The sequence below is a fragment of the Trachypithecus francoisi genome, unplaced genomic scaffold, assembly GCF_009764315.1.
Source record: "Trachypithecus francoisi isolate TF-2019V2 unplaced genomic scaffold, Tfra_2.0 Lachesis_group13, whole genome shotgun sequence".
NCBI classification, from domain to species: domain Eukaryota; kingdom Metazoa; phylum Chordata; class Mammalia; order Primates; family Cercopithecidae; genus Trachypithecus; species Trachypithecus francoisi.
The window spans coordinates 8740316-8759892 of NW_022681458.1; the positions used below are offsets into that span (position 1 = coordinate 8740316).

The 19577-nt window shown below is 39.3% G+C and overlaps 1 protein-coding gene across 4 annotated transcripts in view; it reads right to left on the bottom strand.

Moving 5' to 3' along the window:
• DIS3L2 (DIS3 like 3'-5' exoribonuclease 2) overlaps positions 1–19577 on the bottom strand; it is a 373789-nt gene that overhangs the window by 158336 nt on the left and 195876 nt on the right. For all 4 annotated transcript variants that reach the window (XM_033229839.1, XM_033229837.1, XM_033229838.1 and 1 more), the window contains exon 9: positions 12709–12882. In XM_033229839.1, the coding sequence (XP_033085730.1) occupies positions 12709–12882 (174 nt within the window). The remainder of the gene's footprint in view (positions 1–12708; positions 12883–19577) is intronic.

A 19577-nucleotide genomic window follows, 5' to 3' on the forward strand; every position in this document is an offset into this window, starting at 1 on the left:
TTTCTAGGAAGAAGCCGGGTGCGATGGTTCACACCTGTAATCCCAGCACTTTGGGAGGCCAAGGTGGGAGAATCAGTTGAGGTCAGGAGTTCAAGACTAGCCTGGCCAACATGATGAAACACTGTCTCTATGAAGAATACAAAAAATTAGCCAGGTGTGGTGGTGCGCACCTGTAATTCCAGCTACTTGGGAGGCTGAGGCAGGAGAATTGCTTGAACCCAGGAGGCGGAGGTTGCAGTAAGCCGAAACCACACCATTGCACTCCAGTTTGGACAACAAGAGTGAAACTCTGTCTCAAAAAAAAAAAAAAAAAATTCTAGGAAGATAAACTGCAAAGAACTTAAAATAAAAATGGAAAAGTTCAACAGATCTATAAGAAAAAAAGATACTGAATAAACAACCCCGCCCCCACACACACAAAAGCACAGGGCCAGATGGCTTTACTGATGAGTTCTAGAGTGGGAGGAGAATAAGGATCAAAAAACTACCTCTTATTGGGTACTATGCTCACTACATGGGTGACAAAATCATTTGTACACCAAACTATAGAGACATGCAATTTACTCATATAATAAACCTGTACATTTACGCTCTGAACCTAAAATAAAAGCTAGAAAAAAAAGAAAAAAAAATTCCCCAATTCTTCACAAACTCTTCCAAAATTCATTCTATGAGGCCAGTGTTATCCTCATATAAAACCAAAGTTATCACAAGAAAACTAAAGACTGAAATCTCTTAAAAATACAGAAGCAAAAATCCTAAAAAGGAATCCAGTAAACCAAATCTAGCAATATAAAAAGGATTATACACCATGACAAGGGTGGAATTTATCCCAGGAATGCGGTGGCTCAACATGAAATAGATGAAATAGAATAATAAAGCCAATCAATGAAATAAAATAATAAAGAACAAAAATCACAGGATTATCTCAACAGACAGAAAAACCATTTGACAAAATCCAACACTCTTCCATGAGAAAACCACTCAATAAATTAGGACTAGAAGGAAAAGCTTTCAACTGATAGAGAGCATCTACAAAACCTCCAAAGCTTACATTACAATTAATATTGAAAGACTAGGCTGAGTTCTTGGCTCATACGTGTAATCCCAGCACTTTGGGAGGCTGAGGCAGGCAGATCACTTGAGCCCAAGAGTTCAAGACCAGCCCAGGTAACGTGGCAAAACCCCATCTCCACAAAAAATACAAAAATTAGTTGGGTGTGGTGGCACACCCTGTCATCCCAGCTACTTAGGAGGCTGAGCTAGGAGGATCACTTGAGCCTGGAATTGTAGTGAGCTGTGATTGTACCACTGCACTCCAGCTTGGGCAAGAGAGCAAGACCCTGTCTCAAAACCAAAAAGCAAACAAACAAACAAAAAAAAACTGAATGACTGAATGCTTTCCCTCCTCAAGATCAGAACAAGAGAGGCACACTCCCATTAATTCTATTCAACACTGTATGGAAGGTCCTAGCTTGAGTAACTGCATAAGAAAAGGAAATAAAAAGCATCTAACTTAGAAAGGAAGAGGTAAAACTTCCCTATTTGCAGATGACATGAACTTCTAAATACAGGAAATTCCATGGTATCGATGAAAGACAGAGCTAACAATTTTTTTTTTTTTTTTTTTTTGAGGCAGAGTCTCACTCTGTTACCCAGACTGGAGTGCAGTGATGCAATCTCTGCTCACTGCTGCCTCTGCCTCCCAGGTTCAAGGAATTCTTCTGCCTCAGCCTCCCAAGTAACTGGAATTACAGGCACCCGCCACCAAGCCTGGCTAATTTGTGTATTTTTAGTAGAGGCAGTATTTCACTATGTTAGCCAGGCTGGTCTCAAACTCCTGATATCAACTGATCCACCAGCCTTGGCTTCCCAGAGTGCTGAGATTACAGGCATGAGCCACCATGCCCGGCCAACAAATGATTTTTGTAAGGTTGTAGGATACTAGATCTATACATAAATATAAAATGTATTTCTAAACATTAGCAATTAAATAATTTGGAAATGAAATTAAGAAAACAATTTCATTTACAACAGCATCAAAAAGAAAAAATACATAGAATTAAATTTAACAAAGAAGCCTTCTATACTGAAAACTACAAAACATCATTGAAAGAAATTAAAGATCTAATTAATGGAAAGACATCCCATGTTCATAGGTTGGAAGACTTAACAGTGTTAAAATGGAAATGCTCCCCAAACTGATCTACAGACTCAGAGCAATTCTTATGAAAATCCCGAGTGCCTCCTGAAACTGACAAGCTGATCCTAAAACTTGTGTAGCAATGCAAGGAACCCAGAATAGTGGAAAAATCTGAAAGAAAAAAAAAGCAAAGTTGGAAGAATCACACTTCTCAATTTCAAAACTTACTACAAAGTTACAATAATTTAGACAGTGTGGCACTAGCATAAAGACAGATATATAGATCAATGGAACAGAATTGAGAGTCCAGAAATAAACCAATACATTTATGGTCAAATAAATTTCATGAAGAAAGAATCATCTTGTCAACAAGTTTTTCTTATGGTGCTGAAACAACTGGTTATCCACAAACAAAAAAAATGAAATTTGACCCGTACCTTACACCATTTACAAACATTAAAAATAGATCATAAATATAACAACTAACAGTATAAAGTTGATAGAAGAAAACTTATGTTGGCCAGGCACGGTGGCTCACGCCTATAATCCCAGCACTTTGGGAGGCTGAGGCTGGTGGATCACTTGAGGTCAGGAGTTGGAGACTAGCCTGCCCAACGTGGCAAAAACCCATCTCTATAAAAACACAAAAAAATTATCAGGGCGTGGTGACGGGTGCCTGCAATGCCAGCTACCTGGGAGGCTGAGGCAGGAGAATTGCTTGAACCCAGGAGGCAGAGGTTGCAGCCCAGCTCGCGCTACTGCACTCCAGCCTGGGTGACAGAGTGAGATGTCATCTCAAAACAAACAAACAAAAAGAAAACATATGTCTAAATCTTTGTGATCTTTGCCAATGGTTTTTTAGATATGACACGAAAAACACAAGCAACCAAAGAAAAAAACAGACTCAACTGGCCTTCATCAAATTTTGAAACTTTGTGCTTCTAAGAACACCATCAAGAAAGTGAAAGATAGCCAGCCCACAAGTAGGAGAAAATATTTGCAAATCATAAATCTGATAAATGATCAGTGTTTGGAATATAGAAAATACTCTTATAACTCAACAATAGGAAGGTAACCCAATTTTTAAAAAGGCAAAGGATCTGAATAGATACTATCTGAGTAGATAATTCTTCAAAGAAAATATACAAATGACCAATAAGCACATCAAAATACGTTCAGTCTCATTAGTCATGACAGAAATGCAAATCAAAACCATAATGAGACACTATCCCACACCTACAATGATGGCTATAATCACAAATACAGATAACAAGTGTTAGGATATGGAGCAACTGAGACCCCCCCATACATTGCCACAGGGAATGCAAATGGTACAGCTACTTTGAAAAATACTTTCACAATTACTCTGAAAGTAGACTGACCATATGACCCAGCAATTTCACTCCTAGGTATATACCCAGATATATACCCAAGATAACTGAATGTCCACACCAAAACCTGTACACAAATATTAATAGCAGTATTATTCATAATAGTCAAGCTGGGGAATCAACCCAAATGTCCATCAACTAATGAATAAACAAAATGTGAAATATCCATACAATAGAATATTATTCAGCTACAAAGTGGAATTACCTTCTGATATATGTAACGACATGGATGAACCTTGAAAACATTATGTAGGCCAGGTGTGGTGGCTCACACCTGTAATCCCAGCACTTTGGGAGGCCAAGGCAGGCGGATCACAAGGTCAGGAGTTTGAGACCAGCCTGGCCAATATGGTGAAACCTTGTCTCTACTAAAAATACAAAAATTAGCCAGGCGTGGTGGTGGGTGCCTGTAGTCCCAGCTACTCGGGAGGCTGAGGCAGGCGAATCGCTTGAACCTGAGAGGAGGTTGCAGTGAGCCGAGATCGCGCCATTGCACTCCAGCCTGAGTGACAGAGCGAGATTCCATCTCAAAAACAAACAAACAAACAAACAAAAAAAAAAAACCAAAACATTACGTCAAGCAAAAGAAGTCAGCTACTGAAGGCAACTTACTGTATGACTCCATTTATATGAAATGTTCAGAATAGGGAAATCCACAGAGATTGAAAACAGATGAGCAGTTGTGAGAAGCGGGGGTAGAGAGGGAATGAAGAGTAACTGCTAATGGAATTTATTTTGGGGGTGATAAAAATGTTCTGGAATTAGATAGTGGTGATGGTTGAACAAGTCTACCAATATACAAGAAACCATTGAATTTAAAAGGATTAATTTTGTGGTACTTGAATATCTCAATATAAAAAACAGACTTTGTCACTCTGACATTTAGTTATCTCTATACTCCAGTTTATTCCAAATCTTAGGCCATCTGTACCACAAAATGAAATTTTAAAATATCATTATAGTTAATTTCCAAACAGATTTTATTTAGAAGATGTAGAAATTATCTTGCCCATGACTTATATTTCTACAGTGCTATAAAAATATTTCTAGGGAATAAATTCAAACATTGTCTTTTGCCAGTAAGCATTTTTCCACCTGTTCAGACAAAAAATTTATTGATCTTTGAGTATTTGTCTTTTCTGAGAGTAGTGCTATTTATCAACATGAATTTTATGGGCTGACAAAGTACTAAATACTTACAATTAAGAATGCCCAGTTGTGTATCTACTTTAGGGCCCATTAATCCTTGTTACTATCTATGCATTTCTTGTAATTTCACAGTGAGTTGGGATTTACATGAAAGGAATACTACTGCCAGTCATTTCAGCTGACAATGACAGCTTCCCCATTTGATGCCAAACAATTTAATCTTGCTTCCCTCCAGCTAAGGAAAGAAGGGGTTCCTGTGGCAAAGAACTGAGATTTAAAGCACAACCCTTGAATTTCCTGTGTAATTATCTTTCCCGGGTGGCCCATGGTGGGGCACAGTTGATATTTATTTGTTAGACAAATGCGGCAGACAGTCACTGATGGGATACCATTTTCTTTCAAATCCAAGAATGAGATAGCTCTAAATAACTCAGAAAAGACATTTCAAATACAAAGTCATACACTGTTACAGCTAGAGGGGTTTGAAATACCTAGTTCAGAAAGTTGCAAAATGTATTCTAAGGAATACTAGTTCCACGAGAATCCATGAGAAGAAACTCTAAGAAATCTATTAACCCACTGTTTTCCAAAAACACTTACCCACAGATCCTTTTTCCGCATGACACCTATTCATGACCTAGCAACATGTTTTGAAAAATCCTAATCTGGTCAAAAATTCATTTCACAAAAGATAAAATTGCTCACGCCTCTCCACTTCCCCAGATTTAACTGATTTGCCTAAAATCACCTACCTAGGCCCTGGGGAGAAGTAGGACTAACTTCTAGCACTCCTTCAATGCTGCCACACTGTCTTACCAGGGGAACATTTTTCTAAATGGCAATTTAATCATATTGGACTTCCTGATAAACAGCAAGATCATTAGTCATTTAGTGTTAGTTATGTTTGAAAGCTTTCCCACAAATGGGTTGACCTGAAAGAGGTTAGTATTATATGACTCTCCTTTCAAGTTGCTATTTCAAGGTTGGTTTTACCTGGAGTGAGAGGAAATTTCTGTCTATTTGGAACAGCTCCATCTTGAAGATTTTTCAGTGTTTCTTACCACAACCCCCTTTCTGTGCTTAGTATTTTTAGCTCATTGTTTTCTATTTTGGCAGCCGAGAAGCTGCAGTTTGTAATTTTACCTCCAGCTTCATATTTCTTCTTAAAAGTGAATACAATGTCCTGTTTATAATAATAAAATCACTAGTTGGCAGGACGACATTAAATGGAAAAAAAAAGAGAGAAAGCAATTGGAAAATTTAGAGCAAGCAATTTTAAGTGCCAAGTTTCACATTTGTAATGGTCTGGTGGAGGTCACTGGGCTTCCTTTTTATTGAGGGAATAGTAAAGAAATAGATACCCACAAGTTCTCTTGTAAAAAGCTATAGAAACCACCTCCACTTCAATGAAACTCATGGTTTTACTGAAAAGTGACATGATTCAAACTTCCATAATAATACTAACTACAGGAAAAACATAAAAACCAGTTTAGCGTGGTATTTTCCCCCTCCGATATTTAGGTTTTCATTTTCCACTTTAATTGAGCTTTTAGGCTTTGGTTTCCTATTCCAGTTTAGCAACAAAGGAAACAAAACAATATGAATGAAATTAGAAATAACTGGAGCCAGTCTCGGAAATAACTTCTGGGTTTCTTCAGCTTCTGGTGCAACCCCCCTTTAAGCAGTTTCCTTGGACATATTATCTTCCTGATCCTCAACTTTCTGCAGCACTTACATTGCTTTTCTTTTTTAAAGCATCAGATGCCCTGCTAAAGACAGCTACAGGTCTAGACCATGCAAGCAGGCACTCTCCAGAGACTAGAGCTGAAGGTCCAGAAAAATGGTGACCCCAATCGGGAGGGCTATATCGCCCCTAGGAGTTCATGCAAGCCTAACTTCTTGAAAATTGCTAACCAACCATTTTTTCTTTTCAAAATAAACACTATTTCTTTCAACTTCAGTTTGCAAAATATTACCCCAATTCCATTGGACCAAAAAACTGGAATTTTACTGACATAATTGGATTATGAGGTTTAAAGATTGATGGAACTTTTCTGTTCCAAATATAATTGTTCAAATACCAAACCTAAACGGGTATGTAGAAGTTCTTACGTAGCTAGAGCCAGAGTAACACTGCAGGCTCTGAGGCAGGGTGACCCAGGACAGGGGATCAAGTGACCAAACCATAGGACTTGCAAGCCCTGTTACAGAAGGATCTTGGAGTCTGAAGGGAACACACTGCCTTTCTGCAGCCATGGACTATCACTAAAATGAAGACAACTTTAGTCACTCTAGTTCCCTCTAAACTTGCTCATTTCTCAGATCTCACCTCATGCACCAATGACTCTGGCAGTCTGTTCATACCTATTTTACAGCACTTGCCATTGTCTGCTGTAATTTATCTGAGTACGAATCTGTCTCCCTGAAGAACGGGGCTGGCCCTTGGTTATCTTTGCATTTCCAGTGGCTAACTCACTACTTGGCATATATATATATAACAATATGTGCAAATACATGTTTGAAAAAAGTTTGATTTTATTAGTTTACAAAATATATATTAATTTATTCAATATAGCACATATTTTTCAGCATGTGCTGGGACTCAATCCTACTTCTTTTGACATTCCTAGGAAAATGAATACCGTTTTTAAAAACTCTTTGAAGGCAGCGGACCTCAGAGCAGAAGAAACCACATGATCACAAACACTTGAACCAAGCACCCCCTCCTTCATTACAATTCTACATTTGACTACTGTTCAATAATTTCATTCATGTTCTTCTGCCACAAAACTGAGAGTTCCACAAGGGCAGCAAATACATCTATTTTTGTTCACTGTTGTATCCTCAGTGCCCATGGATGGTGTTCAATAAATATTTTTGGTATAAAAACTGAATAAATCCATCATAAAACCAGCCAAAGAAAAGGAAAAGGTTATCAGATCCAAATACCCAAACATGCTTACCTACTGCTGTACAGTACTGCACGCTAACCAACTACACCACTGGAGCTCATTCCACACACTTATGCTTCTCTTTATGTGTGTTAAAAATAAGGAATTAACTGACACTACATAACTACATGAATTAACCCTGGCACCCTCACAGATGTGTGGGTCAGGTGGTAGGTGAGGTGTACAGATGAAAAAGTTGACATTCCAGAACACAAAGTCAATGACAGCGGCACTCTTAGTTCCTATGCTTTTGCCAACTGCAACTAATGGGTCTTTACTCATGCCCAGATACATGGATTTATGGATATTGTCTAGTTTTAGCTAAACTAATCCTTGCAAAAAAGGTAACTGGCTAAAAAAGATTACTACAAAGGTCCATATATTGAAGGTAATACTAAACCACTAATATTCCTAGTAATATCATTAATACTAGAAAAATGGCAACACTGACATTTCTTCTGTGTCTAATATGAATTCAACTCCAGCCACATTATGATTTCAAAACAATGGCTGTCAGTCATATGTAACATATCAGATACTTTAGGAAAATTAAACATGCTTAATCTGTCCCTTCAAGGTAAAGGTGGCATTTTAACAATAAGAAAAGAAATTATTGCATTTTGAAAACAAAATAACATATTCAAATTTTAAAGATAACATTTTTTTTAAATGGATGTTTTGAAATACTTCCATTGTTATATTATTTGGGGCCTAAAATGATGTAAGTGTATAAACTACAAAAACATTCATATCCATAGACTTAAACTTCCTAATAGAATCATTTGTATTTATTTATTTTTTTGAGATGGAGTCTCGCTCTGTCACCCAGGCTAGAGTTCAGTGGCACGATCTCAGCTCACTGTAACCTCTGCCTCCCAGGTTCAAGTAATTCTCCTGCCTCAGCCTCCTGAGAAGCTGGGATTACAGACACCTGAGACCATGCCCGGCTAATTTTTGTGTTTTTAGTGAGACGGTGTTTCACCATGTTGGCCAGGCTGGTCTCCAACTCCTGACCTCAGGTGATCCATCCACCTCGGCCTCCCAAAGTGCTGGGATTACAGGTGTAAGCCAATGTGCCTGGCCGAATTTTCTAACTAGTTTTTAAAGATAACAACTAATGAGTAACTGGAGATTATAAATATATTTTTTAATCTAAAAACGCAGCATCTTTCAATGAATTAACAAGAACTGACATCAGAAAAGATGGAAATTTACTAGCCGAATTTCAAAATGAATTGGAATATAATTGGTGAACAGGACTGAGAAATGAGTATTATGATTTTGTAAGCACAGCTCACATCTTCTAAACATATATCCTTTCCAATTATGACAATCATTAAAACCAAGTACCAAAATATACAGAACTTAGAATCAGACCTCTGAATTTCCATATTACTAGTTGTTAAAGTAAAATTTTAATAAATAAAGAATATTATTCAATCATATTGCTTTCACCAAAAGTAAAATTACTATGTACACAGTTTTCTATACTTTTTGTAAGTAAAATGAAAGTATTTAAAAATTTATTTCTCACATTTTAATTTTTCTATTTTTAGTTTATAATGTACATAATAGACTAGTAATGTAGTAAATTCATTTATAATTTTAAAATAAAGACAAGCATTAGTGGTAATTTACTATATTACTTCTTGATGCCTAAAGTAATAATTTCTAAACTTCAGAGATTACTACTTCAGGCATTAAGAAACATTAGAAAAATTTTAAATGTAAAGGAGTAAAATAAATCAGATTTGAATTTTAGAAACATAATCCTGAGGATAACGGGCAAGGATAACATATTTTAAGGTTGAAGTAATTTTTTTTTTTTTTTAACTGAGTATCGCTCTATCGCTTAGGCAGTGGCACAATCTCAGCTCACTGCAACCTCCGCCTCCTGGGTTCAAGCAGTTCCCCTGCCTTGGCCTCCCAAGTGTGCCTACTTGGGAGGCTGGGGAGGGATTACAGGCACCCGCACCATGCCCAAAGTAATTTTTCTTTTATTTTTTTTATGGAGATGGAGTCTCATTCTGTCTCCAGGCTGGAGTGCAGTGGAGCGATCTCGGCTCACTGCAACCTCCACCTCCCAGGTTCAAGCGATTCTCCTGCCTCAGCCTCCCAAGAAGCTGGGACTACAGGCCCGTACCACTATGCCCAGCTAATTTTTGTATTTTTAGTGGAGACAGGGTTTCACCATGTTGGCCAGGATGGTCTCAATCTCATGATTTGCCCACCTCCGCTTCCCAAAGTGCTAGGATTATAGGCGTGAGCCACCACGCCCCGCCCGAAAGTAATTTTTTTAAAAATCCATGTTACTTCATTAACAGCAGAAAGCACCCTATAAACTCCTTCTGTCTTTGGATCCTTTCACAGGGCACGTGTGTGTGTGTGTGTGTGTGTGTGTGTGTGTGTGTGTGTATTTAAGATATATTTTAACAGAGGCTTTCTGCAGAGCAAGTTTTCTTTTTTTTTCCCCCCCTTAGACAATCTTGCTCCATTGCCCAGGTTGGAATGTAGTGGCATGATTATAGCTCACTGCAGCCTCAAACTCCCAGGCTCAAACAATCCTCCTGCCCCAGCCTCCCAAGTAGGCACACACCACTGTGCCTGGCTAATATTTTATTTATTTATTTATTTTTTGTAGAGACAGGGTCTCACTAAGGACCTCTTATTCTATGGTCTAAACCAGAAGGCAATAAAGGTCAAAGAAGTGGGAAGACAGAGCCATGAGGGGAATTTACAGCAATATTGGGCCCCATAACCACTAACATGCTTATTATTTACCTGTAGGCTAAAAGGCTAGAAAAAAATGGAATACTTCTATTTTGTGACTTTCACATTTATAATTTTTTAAAGTTATACAAATTACTTTAAAAAAAATTTGGACCAGGTATGGTGGCTCACACCTGTAATCCCAACACTTTGGGAGGCCAAGGCAGGAAGACCTCTTGAGGCCAGGAGTTCAAAACCAGCCTGCTCAACATAGCAAGACCCCATCTTCTCTACAAAAGTAACATAAAAGAATTAGGCAGGTGTGGTGGCGCATGTTATACTCCCAGCACTCTGGGAGGCTAAGGCAGAGGATTGCTTGAGCCCAAGAATTCAACGCCGCAATGAACTATGATTGCACCACTGCACTCCCGCCTGGGCAATACAGTGAGACCCTGTCTTAAAAATAATAATAATAATTTGAATAGTATGGCAGTATGCAAAATGAAAAGTCAAAGTTCACTTCCCTATTGCCTTACCACTCCACTGAATCCACTCTCCATGGTAGTCACTGTTAATAGTTTATTTCCTTCCAGGTCTTGTTCTATGCATATATACTTTGATGTGTATATATATACACATATATATGAATATGTGTACATTTATGTAGTTTTTGTATTACTTTACAAAATATAGGCTCATATTCATATTGCTCTGAAACTTGCTTCTTCTACTTAATAATGTATTATAGCCATTCTTTTAGGAAAGTCAACATGGATATAGCTCCTTTTTGCAGAGCTGCAAGGAATGCTATCATATTGACATTAACACAGGTTACTAAACCATTCCTTTATTGATGGTCATTAGCAGTGTCTCTAATGTTTAACTTTTATGACAAGACAGCAATGAACATTCTTGTACACTTCTTTGAGTAGAGTTTGGGGTGCAGGAGGAGGTACATTTAAAATGCTGATAGATACTGCAGCATGGCTATACTATATTCTACTAAACAATAAGGTTCAACCATTTATTCTAGCATTCTTTTCCCATTAAATCATTTGATAGATTCCTAGATTCAGGAAATGACCTCAGAAAACAAACCCCTCAATTTGTGTATGAGAAAACAAAGGTTCCGAGAGGTTAACATTATGGGCCAAAGACCTCGGAGCCCCTGAAGAGATAACACACCCATGTGCTAGCAGGGGTTCAGTGATAGAGGGGTTACTATTAAAATCCAGGAATGCAATATGGGTTAACTGACTTCAAATGTAATATATGTTCTATGAGAGATACTAACAAGTAGGAAAGGGCACTAATGATCATCTCCTTTTCCTTGCCTAATCTCAGTAAGAAAAGAGAAAGGCAGTAAATTACTAAAAGATACAATAGTAAGAGGGTACAGAGAGGGAATATTCACAAACTAGGTGGGTAACGGGCACCCAGAACTGAAAGTGTCATAAGTTCAGCTGTATGAAGCAAGCAAGTGTGGTGGTAAAGACTTTGACATGGGATGACCTTAGCAAAAAGCTTCCACAGCCTCAGTGGGTTGTATGAAAAGTTTCTTGGTTCTAAATATCTCCATGTGGCATCCAAAATGAATGCCAGTACTGAAACCAAATTCTGAAGAGAAATATCAGAAAAGAACTAACATCCCACAATGAAGAAACATCTTCAAAGAAGATGTTGTTATAAAAATACCACAAAAGTACTTTCCAACAAATTCCAGACCTAAAAGTAAGGCTTTAAAATGAGGCTCCAAGTACAGAAGTCTTGAATCCTTTGCTCTATGCCTGAAGAGGCCCATTTAAAGGAAGGCACTTCTAATTAGATAACAGTCTTTACTTGACCAGACCTGTGGCGTATAGCAATGAGAAGATGGACGCTGTAGCTTTTGAAGTTAGAATGGTCTAGAACAGGGGTCAGCAAACTTTTTCTGTAAAGGCTGACAGTAACTATTTTTGGCTTTGCAGGTCATATGGTCTTGGTTGCAACTAATCAACTGGGCTGTTGTGCAAAAAACAGCATAAGCAACATAGAAAATGAATAAGCATGGTCATGTTCCAATGCAACTTTATGGTCGCAGAAATCTGAATTTCATATAATTTTCATAAAATATTATTCTTGTTTTAATTTTTTCCAACCATTCAAAAATGTAAAAACCATTCTTACCTCATGGGTTGTATATAAACAGGTAGTGGGCTAGATTTAGCCTGTGGGCCATAATTTGCCAACTGTGGTACAGAAGCACTTATTCCCAACTGAACTGAACTTGAATGTTCATGGAAAGATGAAAATATCTAAGCCTATCCCCTAGGAAAGTTAAGGCAGAAAGGGAGAAATACGTTCTTAAAGGGTTTCAGGTGCTTACCTTAAATCTCTTCTCTTGTTGAACTCCTCTGGTGGAATTGTCCATGGCAGGCCTTGAGGAAGACATTCTAGAACTTCTGAAGAGAAATCAGAGAAATCCACGCCATACTCTGTTAGTATTCCTTCTGTTTCAGGCTCAATTTCACCAGCCTGCCCAAGACTCTTAGCCAGCTGCCTGTGGATAGAACAGAAAGGGAACAACTGGGTTAGCGAACAAATGGAACATAGGCACCTGTCTCCTCTCTAAAAGTAAGGTAGTAGGAAAGTTTAAAATCTCCTGCCCTTCCACCAGTAGAAACACGATCATCTGCAAATGAGGGGCAAGGGGAAAGCAGAAGAGATAGTAGTGCTCTTGTCCTGTTAAATCTGTAACTACAGTGTAATTTCACCTTTTTCTATTTGGCATTCTGACTTGAGAAACAGAGCCAGAGGGCTTTTCTTAGGACCCCTCCAACTGTTCTTCACAGAGAAGTCAAAATTGATATTATGATCAACCCAGGGTGCTGTTAAATTTATTAGTTTCAGAGTGCCTGTACCTTAAGTCATGCTTACTAGATTAGTTCTGATGTTCCTATTTCACAACTCCATGAGTTTTTTTTTTTTTTTTTTTTTTTTTTTTTTTTTGAGACGGAGTCTCGCTGTGTCGCCCAGGCTGGAGTGCAGTGGCGCGATCTCGGCTCACTGCAAGCTCCGCCTCCCGGGTTCCCGCAATTCTCCCACCTCAGCCTCCGAGTAGCTGGGACTACAGCGCCTGCCACCGCGCCCGGCTAGTTTTTTTTTGTATTTTTAGTAGAGACGGGGTTTCACCGTGTTAGCCAGGAGGGTCTCGATCTCCTGACCTCGTGATCCGCCCGCCTCGGCCTCCCAAAGTGCTGGGATTACAGGCTTGAGCCACCGCGCCCGGCCTCCATGAGTTTTTATCTTTAAAATTTTAAAGTATTTTATCTAAACACAAAAGTAATATATGTTCTTTGCAGAGAAGTTAGAAAACACAAAATCCACTGAGAAGAAAATTAAAATTATCTGTAAACCAGTCACCCATTGACATTTTAGGGCACTGGCCCATTAAAAATAAAATTGCATTTAACAAGACAATGCTCACATTATGCACAAGGTTCCACCTTTCAGATGGCAGATCTCACTCCTTATCAAATTGACAGCTCTCTATTCTCATAAGTATCGTCATGCTACATCACAAGTCTAAAGTTGTGCGTTGAATATAGTCAGCCAACAGGAAATGTGTTATGGGCCTTGGCTGCCTTTGTAGAGGGTATTGTGGAGACCAAAAATGGCCACCTCCTCTGTTGTATAAGTCTACTTATCTACCAGGGTGATCCAAGAGTCCGCCCTCAACTCCTCCTGCAAGAAATTTAGCTCTGGCATCAGGACATTCTCCGGGGCTATTCGATTTCTATGAAAAAGGTTCTGTTTCCTAAGTAAGTGTAGATGCTTGGCTGCTGGAGTTCTTTTGTGCACAGTGGTAAAGAGGAATAGGGGAGGTGGTTGCCTCATAAGCAGAACAAATTCCAATCTTCAGCCTTGCTACTGGAATGCAGCAGTGATGGCAGCAGGGCTGGCCCCATTTCTCACACTAGTCAAGAGAGACCAGCCCAGTCTACCTGTGCACCTGCCCACCAGCCTATGATCTCGGCAGCCTGCAGACTGACCTGTGGGCTCCTACCATATAATGTGGGCCTAGAAGAGTACTTTCTCCACAAATCGGTGGTCTCTCCCATAAAACACATCAAAAAGCCAGACAGCAAAAATATGAGAGAAAATTTAACAGAAAGCGATCTGGAAAATCCCCAAATATGTGGAAATCTAACAACCTATAGGTTAAAGAAGAAATAAAAAAAGAATTAGAAAATATTTTGGACCAAGCGCAGCGGCTCACGCCTGTAATCCTAGCACTTTGGGAGGCCAAGGCAGGCAGATCACAAGGTCAGAAGATCGAGACCATCCTGGCCAACATGGTGAAACCTTGTCTCTATGAAAAATACAAAAATTAGCTGGGTGTGGTAATGCGTGCCTATAATTCCAGCTACTTGGGAGGCTGAGGCAGGAGAATCCCTTGAACCAGAGAGTCGGAGGTTGAGGTGAGCCGAGATCGTGCCAGTGCACTCCAGCCTGGTGACAGAGTGAGACTCTGTCTCAAAATATATATATATATGTATCTCGAACTGGGGTCAGGTATGGTGGCTCACACCTGTAATCCCATCACTTTGGGAGGCCAAGGCGGGTGGATCACTTGAGGCTAGGAGTTTGAGACCAGCCTGGCTAGGAGTTTGAGACCCGTTTCTACTAAAAGTACAAAAAATTAGCTGGGTGTGGTGGCACACACCTGTAATTCCAGCAACTCAGGTGGCTGAGGCATAAGAATCACTTAAACCCAGGAAATGGAGGTTGCAGCGAGCCGAGATGGCAGCACTGCACCGCAGGCTGGGCAATGAAGCTGGATGCTATATCAAAAAAGAAAGGAAAGGAAGGAATGGAGGGAGGGAGGAAGGGAATTTTGAACTGAATGAAAACAAAACATGTCAACATTTGTGAGACATAGCTAAAATAGTGTGTGGAGGGTAATTTATAGCATTAAATGCTCACATAGGAAAGGAAGAAAAGTGTCAAATCAGTGATCTAAGCTTCTACCTTAGAAAACTGAAGAGCAAATTAGATTCTAGGTAAGGAGAAGGAAAGAAATAATGAAGAAACAAGAATCAATGAATAGAAAATGAACAAATAGGCTGGGCACGGTGGCTCACATCTATAATTCCAGCACTTTGGGAGGCCGAGGCGGGCAGATCACGAGGTCAAGAGATTGAGACCATCCTGGTCAACATGATGAAACCCTATCTCTACTAAAAATACAAAAATTAGCTGAGCGTGGTGGTGCACGCCTGTAGTCCCAGCTACTCCGGAGGCTGGGAGAACCACTTGAACCCGGGAGGCGGAGGTTGTGGTGAGCCAAGATCACGCCACTGCACTCCAGCCTGGGCAAAAGAATGAGAGTCTGTCTCAAAAAAAAGAAAGAAAGAAAGAAAAGAAAATGAATGAATAATGAAAACAAATCAATAAAACCAAAAACTAATTCTCTTTTTCATACAGGGTCTCACTCTGTCACCCAGGCAGAAGTGCAGTGGCATGATCATGGCTCACTGCAGTCTCGACTTCCCAGGCTTAAGTGATACTCCCACCTCAGCCTCCTGAGTAGCTGAGGCCCATCTAATTTTCGTATTTTTTGTAGAGATGTGATTATGCCACGTCGCCCAGGCTGGTCTCGAACTCCTGAGCTCAAGTCATCTGTCCACCTCGGCCTCCCAAAGTGCTGGGATTACAGGTATGAGCCACCATACCTGGCTCAAAAGCTAATTTTTTGAAAAGAGAAAAACAGATAAACTTCTAGCCTGACTGATCAAGAAAAACAGGGAGAGAAAAACACAAATTACCAATATCAGGAATGAGAGAGGAAACACCATTTTACATCCCACAAGTATTAAAAAGATAAGGGAATAATGAATGACTTTAAGACAATAAATTCAACATCTTAGATGAAGTGAGCAAGTTCCTTGAAAGATGCAAACTGCGTAGGATAATTAAAATAAATCGATACCTGAATATTCCTATTTAACATATCTATTATTTATTATATCTAATATATCTATTAAAGAAACTGAATTCACAGTTTGAAACCTTCCCACACAGAAAACTCCAGTCCCAGATGGCTTCACTGGCGAATTCTAAGAAAGAATTATTGCTAGTTCTACATAAACTCTTCTAGAATATAGAGGTGGATGGAATACTTTCCAACTAGTTTAATGAAGACAGCATTACCTTGATATCAAAACCAAAGGATTAATGAGATCAGTACCTTTTATAAACAGACTTAAAATTCCTACAAAGGTATATCAAAGTTATTGAAAAAGAAAATTTAAAAATTCTTACAAGGTTATTAACAAACAGAAATCAGTAATATATAAGAAAGATGATACATTATGACCAAATAATGCAAGATTTGTCCAACACTGAAACATCAATCAATATATCATATTAACAAACAAAAAAACAAACACATATAACCATCTCAGTAAATGAAGAAAAAGCATTTGACAAAATTTCAACATTCACTTAAGACAAAAGCCCTCATGACATGAGTAACAGGAACTTCTTCAACTTGGTTAAAAGCCTCTATGAGAATCCTAGCACGAATGTAAAACTTAGTGGTGAAAAGCAAAAGGCTTTCCCTTGGAGCAGAAAGAAGACAAGGGTGTTCATTTTCACCAATACTATTTAACATTGTACTGGAGGTACTAGTGAATGCCATAAAGCAAGAAAAAGAAGAGGCATACAAATTAGAAAGGAAGAATTGCACGCTGCCTATAAGCAGGACAAAGGACTACAATTCCCATCATAGAAGTGACCACATTCCTACTACACAATGCCTGGCCTCTCTTTATACAAGACCCCTCTCACTCTGTGAGAACCGAAATCCAGTACACTGTGACTTAAACTCTGCCTCAACTCAAGACTTTGAATGTGAAGACAGAAACACAAAGGCAAAAGGCTGCTTAGGATTCACTCACGACAGCTAGAATGGTTTCTCGTGATAGCAGTGGTGGCGGCAGCATCCAGTGAAAACGGTGTCCTGCAAGAGTGGTGTTAAGAGAATAACTGGCATTACAGCCAAACTAATCCTGATAAAAGATGATGGCTGGGCTTCTTATTCTTGGCTTCCAGAGTTGCCTTAGTTCATATCCCTTTTCAGGTCATTCAAGTCTTGTGCTCAGTGAGTTCTTCAATATCTTCTCAATAAATTCCTTTCCCAACCAGAGGTGGTTTTTCTCGCTTGTAACCAGGAATCCAGACAATGAAAGACTCAGGTCCCATTAATTTTCAAAAATGACAAAATTATTCCTGTGTTCACTAGAATGACGTTCCAACTGAAGATATGGGGGACCTATTATCACAACCTTTGAAATTTAAAGGACACAGGAATTCAACACTGTGAGTGAGTACAAGATGAATACTTGTAACAATGTTGTTTGCCTTAAAAACAACTTTATTCTGGTGATGACAGGTAATAATTAGTCATTTAAAAAATTATTTTGTATTCTGAAAATTAATGGAACCTGAGTTAGTTTCAACCCATCTAACTCATTTAGTATTCTCACAGGTCCCTGAGGTTCTGTTTCCTACATTCGTCTCCTAATATCAACATCTTTAACAGTCTGTCTGGGTCCTTGTTTGTAAGCACAGAAGACCAATGCTGGCTGGAAAAGAAAAAAAGAAATTTATTGAAAGGATATCAAAGGGCTCACAGAAACAGTGAGAGGCTTGAAGAGCCAGAAAAGGGGGGAGAAACAAAGAATTACATGCTTCATCTCTAAATTCTTCATTCTAAATTCATTTCTAAGACTGAAACTCAGGGACTTAGTATGTCCATCAAAAAAGTATCTTGAATCTCTTGTAGCTGCCAGGCCAAGACGGAAAAAGCTTATTGAAAGGGTGATAAATCATTACACCACTGAATTTAAAGTCTCATTAAGTCACTTAGGTAAAAAGTGGGACACTAATCAGAGAGAGTAAGATTCAGAGAACCCAAACACACATGATATAAAGGAGGATGCAGAAAGGTTTGAGTACCTTGAATGCCTAGTTCCAACTGACCCTCCATTGTCATGAGTCAAAAATAGACATGATAGCATTAAATCCATTGTAAGGGATGGTCTCTGAAAAGACAGTGTAACAGAAACTTTCTCCCAGTGGGCAGAACGTCAAGCCATATGTCCGTGGTCCACTTTAGCTGAGGAAGGACAACCTGATAGGCTGACAGGCAGTGACTACAAGTTTAGCCAGATGGATAGAGACCTGAAAGAAGAAAGATTGGAGTACCGGTGACAAGGACATCTGGGGAAAAGCCATGTGGATGAAATGGGCCCACTGAAATGAGTCCAGACAGGGTATAACTATTTGTGCTCCATGAGAGCGCACAGTGAAAGGCTTCCACTGTGGAGGTAGGATGGCCTGCCCATGCATGTCCCCATCACTGCAGTGCTTGTTCAAGGGACATAGGAACAAAGCACAAGGCAGCAGGAAATGCGCTCCACAACATTCACTTCTCACTAATGCTGACCTGGATACTATCCTTGCAGGATGCTAGCTTGCCAGCAGCAGCAACCAACTCTGAGCACCTGACACGGAACCATGCCAGGAGGACCCCCCAACTACTTCACATCAGATGGCATCCACTGAGCTCTTCCAGGATGGGAAAGGCAGTAATTCCTCCACTAAAAGAGACACTTACTGTAGGTTTGCTATCTGCATTTCTTCTACCTATATTGCTTATGTAAACACCACAATCCTCAGATTTATGAAATATCTTTTAAGCTATTATCTCACTCAACATTGCTTGTAATTCAGGATTTCACCTTTTGGAAGAAGCAAAGCACACACATTTCACTGACTGGAATGATGTAATGATCTGACTACTAAGCTGTTGGACTAACCAGGAGGCATCAGCTGTGAGGGGGAGTACCATCCTCCAGGATGCACTGGTGCCCTGACTTAGCATCCTACAGGCAGTGTACATGGTTTGGGAAGAAAGAATGCAAGGGAGGAGTCAGGCCTTTCAACATCACACTTAAGATCCACACACAAAATATTTAGTTCTGCCTTCATAATGCTCATCTCTGTAGTTGAAAGGTTTTAGTACCTCTGGGGACACAATTATGATTCCTCTGAACTAGAATCTGAGACTACAAGAACCCTGACTGATATTAAAAGGCATAAAATATGCTATGTACTTTCCTTCTAAAAAAAATTTATGTTTAACTCAAGCCAACTGAGAGGTTACTCAGAATTAATAATTCAAGAATG